Genomic DNA, 13,000 nt, shown 5'->3' with positions numbered 1-13,000 from the left:
CTCTGTTGTGGCTGCGGGACGCCCGGGGATGAGGGCTATCTCAGTGCATGTCTGGCCTCTGGGAGCAGCGGGGCCACATCTGCATGATCACTCCTTGGCATGATCACCTGACCCAAATCAAACCCAATTTTCTATACTGCCACCTGTAGCCCTATATGTGTAGGTGAGTATATGCGTCTGTGTATAGATCTATATTCGTATATGTACCTCTTTGCAATTGTCATTGTTGTGCTCACTGCTACTCATGATTTCTCCAGTTCATCTCTCCAGGTTCTTCTTGTGATTATGACTTCAAAGACCCCAGGATACTGTCTCCTTTCAGGCTCAGTAGCTGGTTATTTGTTTCTCCTGTCTGTAGTCATCTGTTCAGTTGTTGTGGTTGTTCTCTACTGTTGTTTTGTTGTCTCTCTCTCCCCCCCTGTCTAGTCTCTTCTCTACAATCTTTCCCTTTATCACTGTTTCTTTCCTGATATCACCTTGTTCTGGTTAAGCAGTAATCTTAAAACTTGGCAATATACGGGAGGGAAACTGTATGGATACATGTATGCGTATGTATATATATGTGCATACATACGTATGTGTGTGTGTATGTATATGTATGTATGTGTATTTATGTATAAAATATATATATATAATTAAAAAAAAAAAAAAACACTAATAAAGAGTACCATTTTAACACTCAAGGGTAGCTCTATACATTAACGGCTCCCTTTGGAAAAGCAAATGTGTTCTGCACAATACGGCATGCAGACCATAATTCTGTTGTCGTGACGCTGAACAGGACAAGGGGAGGGAAAAAAAAAAAAAAAGAAAAAAAAAAGAAATATGTGGTTTAAAAAGCGAAGTTAGTTATATTTTATTCTTGTATTATATTACCTTGCAGTCAAAGTCCGCGACCATCGGACCTTTAGAGCGTTACATCTAGGACAAGCCGCCGGTCTTCTGTTTGTTCTAAATGTTCCCTTATCCATTCTTATCATGCTTCATATACAGGCATACTCCCCTTTTGTCCTTTATTACATTTGTTAAAATTATTTAAATTTCCATGTTTTTACCCCTATCAAACACATGTGTTTGTATGTGGAACCTGTGATTTTCCTTCTTGTTTCCACGACAGAACAAATCGCCGGACGTCGGTGGGAAGCGGCTTCTGTAGTTGTTGCCACGTCGGAGTAGTCGGTGGAGCAGTGTAATACGGGCAGTTAAACACACGGAATAAGTCCGTAGAGTGTGTGTAGTTTACCTGAAATCATGGTGAGTGGTTTTATTCCCCGTAAACGCCTCAGATTTAGCTTCATGCTGATCTTTGTGTCGCTAAATGTTGTCCGTGTGATGCTGACGTGCCCAAACAGCTAGCTTATTGGCAGACTGGCTAAGGGCTGTGAGCTAACCTCTCAGGAAATATTGAATTGTCCTGAAAGTTTCATTGGAATACTAATTTATTTACGTCTCTTTATGTTTTAGGTTTCCGTTATCAACACGGTGGACACCTCTCATGAGGACATGATCGTAAGTTGTCTTATTGTACTTACACTTTTAACACCTGCTAATAGATAAGTTGATGCTAGCATTTGCAGGATAGACGGGGCTAAGTGAAATAAACTGTAACATGCTTCATGAATATACATGTATTTTTGATTAGTGTGCGTTTAAAAATTGAATGTGTCAGTTTAACTGCTTCAGTGTTTTTGTGTTTTCCTGTTCTTGTCATTTTATGTGGGTCAGAGAGATACAGTTGATTTTACATCGACCGTGACAGCTCTATCGCAGATCACTTGTGTCAGTGTTAAAACAAAACGTCAGACATCATCATCAGATTCATTCCCGCTGTGCTGAAAAATACTGGGACTTTAAGGAGTATACCATGAGCTCTAAACCAGTGTCAAACAGCAGAGATATCACACAGAGTACAGCATAGATAGGTTCAATGAAATATATTGTTACTCAGTCTCCTATCAGCGCTGCTTTTAGACCAGGTTGGAGTTGGATAGCTTATAATAAAGCACTAATTACAATGCACAAGTTAACTGCTGTTAACATAAAGATACGTCCATAAGGAGGTAGTGTGGCTCTTTCTCAGATCAGTTCCTCCCACTTTGCTATTGACGTCCTGTCACTGTGTGAAAAACTCTCCTTATCGTCTTTGGCAGCATTCCTTTACTGAAGACATTTCTTTTTTAATCTGATGTTTACGATCTGCTTCTTTATTTTATAAGTGGCCCAAGTTGGACATCGGACATTAACATCTTCAGTATTGTCCTGCTGATGTCAAAGGGCTTCAGCCTCCTTAGGAGGCTCCCAGGCACTTCAGTGATCTTACCACACTTCATTTTATTTCCAAATTAAAGCTGCACAATTTGGCAAAATTGTGTGGTTGTGATTATCTTGATAAGACATGTCTTTTATATGAAACTGTTTGTGCTGTTGTTACTGACCATAAGGTGCCCATCAGGGTGCTGGGTGTCAAATAGGTACAAAATAATTTCTATGTCAGTCTAGTTTCTGCTGTTTTGTTAGTGAACTGTTACTGTCATAATCACTCTGCACTGACACACATAGAGTCCGTGCAGCAGACAGGCGTCGGAGAGTTGTATACACACAGACGCATATCTAGCTATTTGAATCGCAAATCGCCTTTGGTGTGGCTACATAGTTGCACTTTCTCACAACACTTTCTTGCAATTGCAATTTGATTAATCGTGCAGCACTAATCCAAATGTACCCCAAAATGAGACTGTAACTGCAGTACTTTATTTTCTGACACCCTCTTTAAATCTGAAAAAAATTAAAAAGTTGTAAGGTGATGGGGAATCACTTTCTTGCCTCGGGTCTTGATGTCTTTTCTTGCGTCTGTGTTACAGCACGATGCTCAGATGGACTACTACGGCACCCGACTGGCCACCTGCTCCTCTGACCGCACAGTGAAGATCTTTGATGTGAGAAACGGAGGGCAGATACTGGTGGCAGACCTCAGAGGGTAGGCAATGAATCTGAATGTAATAACATATGAAAGACTGATTCATGGTCAAAGATTCTGCTGTAGAAGATAAGCAACAGAAAAATCTGAATACGATACTTAATTATGTTTGATCTGACCTGTAAAACTTACATTTAAGCTCGCTCTTTTTTAAATATTACTTTTACGAAGGGCGTTTGGTTCTAAATCTGAGTCTCTTTATTTGTGAAGTCACGAGGGTCCAGTGTGGCAGGTGGCGTGGGCTCACCCCATGTTCGGCAACATTCTCGCCTCCTGTTCTTATGACCGTAAAGTCATCATCTGGAAGGAGGAGAATGGCTCCTGGGACAAGATGTATGAGTACACAGGACATGAATCATCAGGTGGGGAGCTTCCTGTGTGTCCACATGAAGACCAGGTTACTAATGGAAACACAGTTGAACTTGTCAATAATTTCAAAAAGTGTGTTTCGGACAGCAGTGATGGTTTGGGTGAGGTGTGTTGGTACACTGCGAGCCTCTGGTCTTGTTTTTGACTTCATGTCTTTGTGTCTGCAGTGAACTCTGTCTGCTGGGGTCCTTATGACTTTGGTCTGATCCTGGCCTGTGGGAGCTCAGACGGAGCGATTTCTCTGCTCACATTTACCGGGGATCAGCAGTGGGACGTGAAAAAGATCAGCAACGCACACACTGTGAGTTAACAGTGATCCTAATGTGTGATTTAAACCTGTTCTTTATTGCTTTTTTACTTTTTAATCTTTGATGTAATTTTGTTGTTTCTGTGTGTTTTTTTCTCTCAGATCGGCTGTAACGCAGTGAGTTGGGCGCCTGCGGTTGTTCCAGGCAGTTTGATTGATCAACCCTCAGGACAGAAACCAAACTACGTCAAACGCTTTGTCTCTGGAGGTTGTGACAACCTGGTCAAGCTCTGGAAGTAGGTTTTTGTTTATGGACCGCCTGTAGTCTATCTTGTGTTGTTACCGTCCTGACTGATGCTGACTGTCTCTGCTCACGTCCAGAGAGGAGGACGGTCAGTGGAAGGAGGACCAGAAGCTGGAGGCTCACAGTGATTGGGTGAGAGATGTCGGCTGGGCTCCTTCTATCGGTCTGCCCACCAGCACTATCGCCAGCTGCTCACAGGTGAGGTCACTCAGAAAGTCTGCAGTCTGACCCCAGTGTAGACAGTCATGGACTTTATCTGTCCTCAGTCTCAGGGATGTGAATTAATGAGTACAGCACTTTCAGTCTGAGGCAGAAGCGTTGTGAATGAGGCTGAGAATTAGAGGTGATTTAAACCCAAAGTTCCCAAAGAAAGCAGAAAACAAGCTGTGTGCCACACAAGCAAGCAATGTGCATCATGGCACTGTGACTTTCCCATCAAATTTCCTCAAGACAGAGTTAAACTGTTTTTGGTTACTTTGTTGAATACATATCAAGCTTTTTTACGTGTCCCAGAAACCACGTTTCAGCAGTGTAGCTGACGTCCACTGTGGTCAACAGAAGCATGTGAGGTTGTTGTGTGTGCGTTTGTATGAACAGTGTCACCTCAACCCCACAAGGCTCCAAAAGAGAGCAGAAAGCAAAAGTTAAGCACAAGATAGAAATGTGATTCGATTAAAATGGGATGATTTGAATTCAAATATTTTTTCCTTATTTAGCAAAAAGTCCTCTAAGAGTTACTCACCAATCAGAACACCTGCTACATTTGGCTTTTGACATCTGAACTGTTGATGCTGCACTTTAAGTAATGTGTAAAAAATTTCAAGTTTCTGATAAAAGGAAAAAAAACACATTAATACTACTAAAAACTAATATTTTATTTATGTTTCTCTTACTACGCCAAAAATAAGCCTAAGAGTAATCAAATCTGAGACTCTTATTGAACTCTGACCAAGGAAATCTTAGCAGGGATTAAGGTTCTCTGTTGATTTGACAGATTTCTGTCAATTTTTTTAGAATTGGTATAGTTTTGGTGGGTGTCAGACAGAAAGTGGAGCAGACTGCTGTTTTTAATGTTTTTATCTGAATCCTCTAATACTAGTGGAGTTTTGCATGTGTTTGGCATTTTAATTTAGGCTACAGTCAGAACTTTGATCTGCCACATGACACTCTCTGATAGGAACATACACTAACTCTACAGGTGATATAACACATTACCCACAGAGCACTGTGCCACATGAAACAGATGAAACTGAACTGTCTGACAGCACAGTTCTTACATGGTATATTAGCTCAACAAGCTAGCTCCAGTTTACTTTCTTACATGGTATATTAGCTCAACAAGCTAGCTCCAGTTTACTTTCTTACATGGTATATTAGCTCAACAAGCTAGCTCCAGTTTACTTTCTTACATGGTAAATTAGCTCAACAAGCTAGCTCCAGTTTACTTTTTAACCTTTAATGACTTCATGGGTCAAAGTTATAATACACAGTACTGCATAAATTATGTCCAAATGTTAAAAAATCCTACTTGTTTGTCCATAAAAAATAATTTCTTACAACAATGAATTTAGAAAACACCTTGAAATTATTTGTTAATTATATCTCTGATTCAAATTTATAACATTTTTATATTTTTATTCACATACAAAGTTTTATGTAGAACACCTGTGGCATTTGTTACTCTGTTTTGTATAAAATTCACTTAACTGTTTGTCAAATTTGTTAAAAAAAAAACAAACAAGGAAAGTTCGTATCTGTCAGCCCAGATCTTTGGCTTCAAAAAAAAAAAACTTGTTAGTTTTATTCCTGGAATAGAAAACACCTGCAAACACGACCACCCCCCTTGAAAATACCTAAACATGCCTCTGGATGACTGGTGTGACACACTGGAGTGGTTGGTGAGATTTTTGTAGACAGTGCAGAATGCATCTGCTGGTGGAGCAGCAGGATAAAAGTCTTTTCCCTCCTCTTCACAAAATTAACTTTATGGCTAAAATACACAGGATGCGTTTGCTGCGCGTTTCTGTGCCGTCACGGCAATCGGATCAAATAGGTTTCATTCAAATCAATCTGTCAACTCACACTGGATCTGTTCTGTTGCAGTACGTCTGCGCGGCTGGTCTGACGTGTTGCAGGTAATACACAGCCATCCTATTTTTGGCAGACGCAGGGCTGGGATGCATAAATTCAGCGTAGGGAAGATCGAGTGGGACAGGACGTCATGACCGCAAACAACCTAAAAACACCCAGGACTTTCAAAATAAAACAAACCACATCAGAATCAGTTGGTATTTATCTTGACTACAACAAACAAATGGACAAAATGAGCAGAGCCAGACCAGGAGTCAACAGGTTTGAGGTTTCACAGCCCAACATGAATGAAGAGAGACTGATCCATGGGGTGGGAACTCCTCGGTCTGTGACTCCAGCTGTCTGTCAGTCATGCTGCTTGTTGGACTGAACACACAGCCGGTGTGAGTTGACAAACACAGTCGAGACACAACAGAGTCGCACTGCAGAGGTATCTGGTGTATTTCAGGCGTTAGACTGATGGACTATCGTCACTTCCTCTGGCAGAACAGATTCTTGTGTGGGTTTAAGGCGTACACTCACAGGTACAGGAAGCTCATTGACTCTTTTGTCTTTTCCATTTCCTTTCACCTCTCCCCTAACCTGATAATCTGGAGCACGCAGCGCTGCAGGAGCCTCATTGGTCAGCACAGCTTCCCTGTAGAGAGGCTGTCGTGTCGTCTGTCTCCTCATTGATGGAAAAACAAATTATTAGTGAATATGTTGTGCTGCTGTGTCAGTGTTACCTCTGCACCTTCTCACAGGACGGTCGTGTATACATCTGGACGTGTGACGACCCCGCAGGAAACACGTGGACGGCCAAACTGCTCCACAAGTTCAACGACGTCGTTTGGCACGTCAGCTGGTCCATCACCGGAAACATCCTGGCTGTTTCAGGAGGAGACAACAAGGTAAAGTCCACAACGTAGACACCTAGCATGTTGGGTTTGACTCAGTGTGATGAATGTAACCATGAGCATTTTGTCGTGTTGTCGTGTTCTCGTGTCCAAGGTGACCCTGTGGAAGGAGTCCATGGACGGTCAGTGGGCGTGTATCAGTGACGTCAGCAAGGGACAGGGAGCCGTGTCCTCCATCACAGACACGCAGCAGAGCGAGCAGTGACATTTTCACTGCTTGTGTGTGTGTCAGTGCGATACACACACAAAACAATGACCACGACTTCACCCTGCAGCACGCTGTCCACACTGATAGAGCTTCGTTTGCCTGATTTTGATCTTTGATTAAAACATGAAAGTTGAGTCCAGCTGCTGGACAAACTAAGGATTTTAAACTCACAGATTATAGATGAGAAAGACATAAGAGGATCCTGGCTCTGAGGAGGAGTCCTTATGATGCAAACATGACTGTTAATCACCTTCACACACACTTTTCACTATCACGTACACACTTCACTGTGTCCTGCTCCTCTTCAGTTTCTACTCGTACATGATTCTTGTCCAAACATTACGTAAAACACATCTTTAGACATGCACCCCCCCATTTTTATCCCATCATGCTCTGCTCCTGAAACATTCCACTTTACCAAGCAGTGAGCACTCACCCTGAATGAGCACCTGTTCTCAAAGTAAATTGTGTTTGTAGACGGTCTGCTGGAAAATCTTGTTCGGAGCGGAACACTCACTCACTCACTCACTCACACACACACGGTGTCATTCATGTTTTAATTCCCCAGTGTTGTACGTAGGTGTGACAAATGCTGGGCCTGACTCCAGCCCACCACTTGATCCAGAAATGAAAAGAAAAAAAATTGTTTGTACGGTGACGTGTTGGCGAGCACAGAGTCTCTGTTGGTTTGTTGTTGAAGCTACATGGAGCAGAATAAACCGACATGTTGTGAACACACAGAACTTGAATGAAGCATGTTTAAGTCAGTTGTAGCATCACAAACCTGGATTTGTTCCTTCTTATTTCATGTCATTAAAATAATTATGTTAAAACAGCATCCTGGTTCTGTTTTTAATCACGCCGTTAGGAGTGTGATGGCAAAATGCCTTTCATTTGGGGTGGGAAAAAAAATCTTTATACAGTATAAAAGGATTTTTGGTATGGCAACATCAAAATCATGATTCTTTGTCAAAAAATCTTTTTTTTTTTTTCAAATGAAAATTCTTCATTTCAGTCTTTCTTTATAAACTGGATTAGAAAAAAGTTACCACTTTTCTCCAGCAGAGGGTGAAATGTTTCTCTCTGACCGACCTGATGTGCATTTTATGGGAAAATAATATCATCGTCGAACTTTTCCCCATGGTCTGGTGTCAAAAAAGCAAATTAAAAATTGCAAAAACTGTATATATCAAAGAATCAGAATTAAAATCCAATTGGCCCCCACGAAAATTGTTGTAGAATCAAATTGAGAAAATAGCATATTGTCTCAGCCCTACATTTCATAGTGTGTAAAATCAATGATTAGTTTCTGAGAGGAGTTTGAGTGATCCTGAAAAAGTCGCCTCTCTAGATATCTGCCTGATCCTAATCCAATCTTTAAAATGAGATTGTCAGCACCAGTAGAGGCTAAATGCTAAATGCTACTTCTCAGCTTCTTACTCCGGTCGAGCAGGACTGGATTTACAGCACGTCAAAGTCTCCATGGCAACACCACACTGGCTGATGAAGTTTAGTAGAGAGAGTGTTTTTCTCTGCTGAAAAAGCCTTTGCTTCACCCTCACTCCAACAAAGCTAGGATGAGTCAAGAATTTTCACTACAGCTGCCATCATCAAACCAATGGGTGAGATCACTGAAACTACATCTGAGCCTTGTCCATGTCTATAACTGATCCAAGTGTTTTTACCGTGGGACAGCAGGGGTTTTTGTGCTCGCAAAATTGAAATGAAGACCTTTGAACTCCATGGTCTGGATCTCGAGATGGATCAAGGTAAGATTTAGTGAAAACTAGTGCTGACAGTGCTTCTGCTGTGCTGATCGCAGCCTTGTGGATCTATTTTAGTTTTAATCATTTGAAAGATTTTTGTTTTTAAAGTCAAAACAAAATGGAATAGAAGAGAATTACTTTATTGATCCAAAACTGGGAAATTATGGTGTTACAGCAGAGATCATCAGAGCCAGCAGAACAATAAAATATATACACAAGCACTCAAAATATAACAAGTAGGTTCATAAGAGATATATGGGTGATTCTTCCATTACAGGGATTTTTCTTTTTCCCTGGGTAGATTTCCTAAGGAAAAAAAAAAAAATGTTAGTTAGCAAAAAACATAAAAAATAAATAAGGGTTAGGTTAGGTAACTGAACCGAACTGAACTGGTACGCCCCACATTAATCTATGTGGAGGTACTAAAACAGGAAGCAGCACCAGCGAGCTGGCCCAATGCATGGAAGACAGGGATGACTGGAATCAACGATGGAAGGCTCGTCTGTGGATGACCTAAAGAGAGAGAATGACACCTCATAAACATACTCCCACATCAGGGCGTATAAAAGATCAAATTACTCACATATCTGTGCATCAAAAAATCAGGCTTCTGCCTCATGTCTTGGATGTTCCTCTGAAGCATCTAATTAGCATGCAACAATGTCAGTAATTTTTTGTAAAAACTTTAGCAGACTGTAAAATGTTGAGTGTGATGGTAATGATGGAAGTATAATGTAAAGTAAAGTTTTAAATGAATGTAGCACTTTTATTGCTTTGTTATAGAGGGAATGTTAAAATACCTGGATTGGGGACGAGCCCAAAACAGTGGAAATCTTGCACATTCAAATTTTCAACACCGAGAGAAAGTATTAGAATATCACCATTGAGACACAGTTATTTTTTTCTGAACTTCTTCAACCTAACCCTTATGAATACGATAATTGTTTTTTTTTTTTTTTTGTTTGTTTGTTTTTGGTGAAAAAGAAAAAAAAAACATTTCTGTTCTTGGAAATCTACCCTGGAGACAGAAAAACTCCCTTAATTGAAGAATCACCCATATACACCCAGATTTAAATTAACATACCCACTGGTTTTAAAATGAGAAATTAAATACAACTTTAACTTAACTTATACATTTCGACTGTGCTCAGTGGAAAAAATAGCTTCAAATGGCTAAAAACAAACAACTGCAAAGGAAGTAAAGCTAAAGAAAAGGAATGAAGAACGTTGAGAACTGTCAGTGATGTGTCAGATGAAGCTACGTTTGGTTTGGAGACGTAGATGTCTGGCAGGAACTCGTGCAGAGAGCAGTTTGTCTTTCCCTACAGGTCTGAAGTTAAAGTGTAGTCTTTAGCAAAGCTTAGAGAGAAATCTAGCTATTCATCCTCTGGAATTACAGCTTCCTACTGCGTCCTTACCAAGGTACCAGGTCCTTTGTCTTTTAAACTGCAATGTCCGGACCTCTGAAACAGCACCACCACCTGGATCCAAAGCCCTGTCCCAGTGTGGATTCCTGCAGCAGACAGAGGGGTGTGACCTCAGGGGGCGTTTCTCAGGTATATTTGTTAAAGTCTCCACATGTTGGGGATCTCTCACATGCAGACTGACCTTTTCTTTGTAAAGAAGATAAAAACCCTGTCAGCAGACAGGAGTCTCTGTTTCATTCTTCACCAGTAAAAGGAACATTTCTACAACAAACGTTGGAGAAAACATTTGGTAAGCAGATGCTGATGCAGCAGAACCATCACTGAATATTAACAGGGGAAGCAATGATTACTTGTTTTCATAGCCACTCTTTAAAACACCACCCTGTGGTAATGCATGATATGACAGAACTAACACCTGGGTGGATTGTTGAGCCCACCCCACAGTTTGGGAAGCACTGGATCTGATGTGTGGTATCTGAAAGCCTGCGTCAAGATTTTTTCCTGAGGTGTTTTATTCATCATGAAATATTTTCTTTCTTTTTCTTTTAAATGTTTGATTTTTTTCATATAGTTTCAGACCTGTCCTGTCCAGGGGACCACATGAGCCTGAGCATTCAACATCAAACAGAATGAACTTAATGGAAAAACAAATTAAACTGTGTTTTTTAATACCTCCAGAAATAAATGTTTCTATTTATGCTTAGAAAAACATTTTAATCTATTTTTTACACATTTTAACTTTATATATCTTACAGCTACTTATAGATAGATAGATAGATAGATAGATAGATAGATAGATAGATAGATAGATAGATAGATAGATAGATAGATAGATAGATAGATAGATAGATAGATAGATAGATATCGTATGAGTACATACATGATGTCCCATCGTCTTTGGAATTGGAGTTGTAATATAATCCTGATTTTTGTGCTTTGTTTTAAAGGTTGGACTGAGTCTGAATGTTACCCGTTCAGATTCATGTACCTTCCTGTAGACCGTATTCAGAGTAACTCTGAGGCCATGTCCAGATGTAGCTGGGTTTTTTACAAAACGAGGCCCGTCCATTTTTACAAATACTTTGGTCCACACGCAGTGGGAAAATCCGCTGGTAAGTGCGGCTCAAAGCAAACCAAACCCATATTTGGCAGTGTCCAGACGTAAAACCCGTTTGATCCAATCAGAATGGGCCCTGTCATTCAGCTGTGTCATTTAAGAACCACAAACTCTGTTTACCCGCGTCTACAAGAAACCATGAAACCAGAGTTTTCCAAAATCTTCACTTTGGCCGGAATTTTCAGGAAAAATGTAGTGACATAGAGCTGTGGTTTCATGTGGATGACAGGCATAAAGATATAAAAATATCTGCAGTTTCCTAAATACCCGACTGCGTGTCAACATGGTCTGAGTTTTTGGTTTCAGAACAGCTGATTTGAGTCAGTTAAATCAACTCAGAGTAGTTTCACCTGGAGTTAAGCTTGTGCAGCTCAACCATAAAAACCCATCATCAGTGGAGCCCAGATTCAATGACACACCATGGCAACAGAGAGAAGGGCCATGTTTTTCACCTAATTGAAAAATATTTTTTAATGCACTCGTTTGAAGAATTTGTGCGTAATTTGAGAAAAAAGAGCAGAGAGAGACAGACATTGCTGCAGTGGTTTTATCCCAAAAATGATACTTTTCACAGACATAAATAGCTTTCTCATCAATATCATAATCATCAATATCATGTTCTGTTAAATAACCAAGCCCAATTTAACTAACACAGACTTCTACTCTGCCAACTGAAAGAAGAGGAAAACCACAGACTGGTAAAAGCTGTTTCATGTTGAGGCACACTTTTCTGCCTGCTCTGCGTACAGTTGCCTTACTTAAATTCTCAGCATCTCCGATATTATCCAAAAAACTTTGGTTTGCAAAGAAAAGCAGTGCAACACACAATATCTGCTGGGACTGCGAGCAGCAACGTTTCATATGAAAGGACGGATTAAGTTATATAAATGACTGAGATGGGAAACTGCCGCTCAAAAAGAGAGCTGACTGGTATTGCGATTACATCCATGCTCGGTCTGATAATCAACTCCTGATGGATATCTAATTCTCTGTGCAGATATGCTGCACCTTCATCCACGGGACTGTTGACAAAAGGATGTCAGTGAAAAACGTCGGTAACACCTACTGTGCCTGATGAACTACTGACTCTGTTTTTTTTTTTTTTGAACAGATACAGATGTAAAAAGTATATGAATATTATACAATAGTGTGCTATAACAGATATAGATTGCTCCCTGGGATGTTCTTTAAGTTAGTGCAAATCAAAAAATAAATCGAATAAAACAAAGTGGACAAACAATAAAAGAAAGGAAGAGAGAGAAAGAAAAAAAGTAAATAAATAAAATAAAATAAAATAATGAAGATAAGGAGGAAAGAAAAAGAAGAGAGGGAAAAAACGGTGGAGTGGAGGGGTCCATTACATAGTAGGTCAAGCTTGAAGAGAGTGAAAGAAGCTGAGAAAAGGAAACCACTTCTTACAGAATTTGTCAGAACAGCCTTTTGTTGAATATCTGATCTTCTTGAGTTTAAGAAAAGACAAGATGTCTCTGAGCCACTGGGCAACACGGGGTGCTTTGGTTGACTTCCAGAGAAAAAGAAGATGGCGTCTTGCAAGCAAAGAAGTGAAAGCCAGAATATCTATCTGAGAGGAATTAAAT

The 13,000-nt window shown here is 40.2% G+C and overlaps 1 protein-coding gene across 1 annotated transcript; it reads left to right on the top strand.

The window, feature by feature from the left end:
- Positions 1–1,097: 1,097 nt before the first annotated feature.
- Positions 1,098–7,928, top strand: sec13 (SEC13 homolog, nuclear pore and COPII coat complex component). The gene is made up of 9 exons (XM_074680662.1): positions 1,098–1,254; positions 1,465–1,509; positions 2,862–2,977; positions 3,188–3,339; positions 3,514–3,647; positions 3,756–3,889; positions 3,975–4,095; positions 6,732–6,878; positions 6,979–7,928. The coding sequence occupies exons 1-9, from the start codon at positions 1,252–1,254 to the stop codon at positions 7,087–7,089; spliced, it is 963 nt and encodes a 320-aa protein (XP_074536763.1). The 5' UTR covers positions 1,098–1,251; the 3' UTR covers positions 7,090–7,928.
- Positions 7,929–13,000: the final 5,072 nt, after the last annotated feature.

This window comes from Halichoeres trimaculatus, unplaced genomic scaffold, assembly GCF_033239565.1.
Source record: "Halichoeres trimaculatus isolate MK-OKI-2021-1 unplaced genomic scaffold, fHalTri1.1 fHalTri1_scaffold_1, whole genome shotgun sequence".
Lineage (NCBI taxonomy): Eukaryota > Metazoa > Chordata > Actinopteri > Labriformes > Labridae > Halichoeres > Halichoeres trimaculatus.
This window is presented reverse-complemented; position numbering and strand designations above follow the sequence as displayed.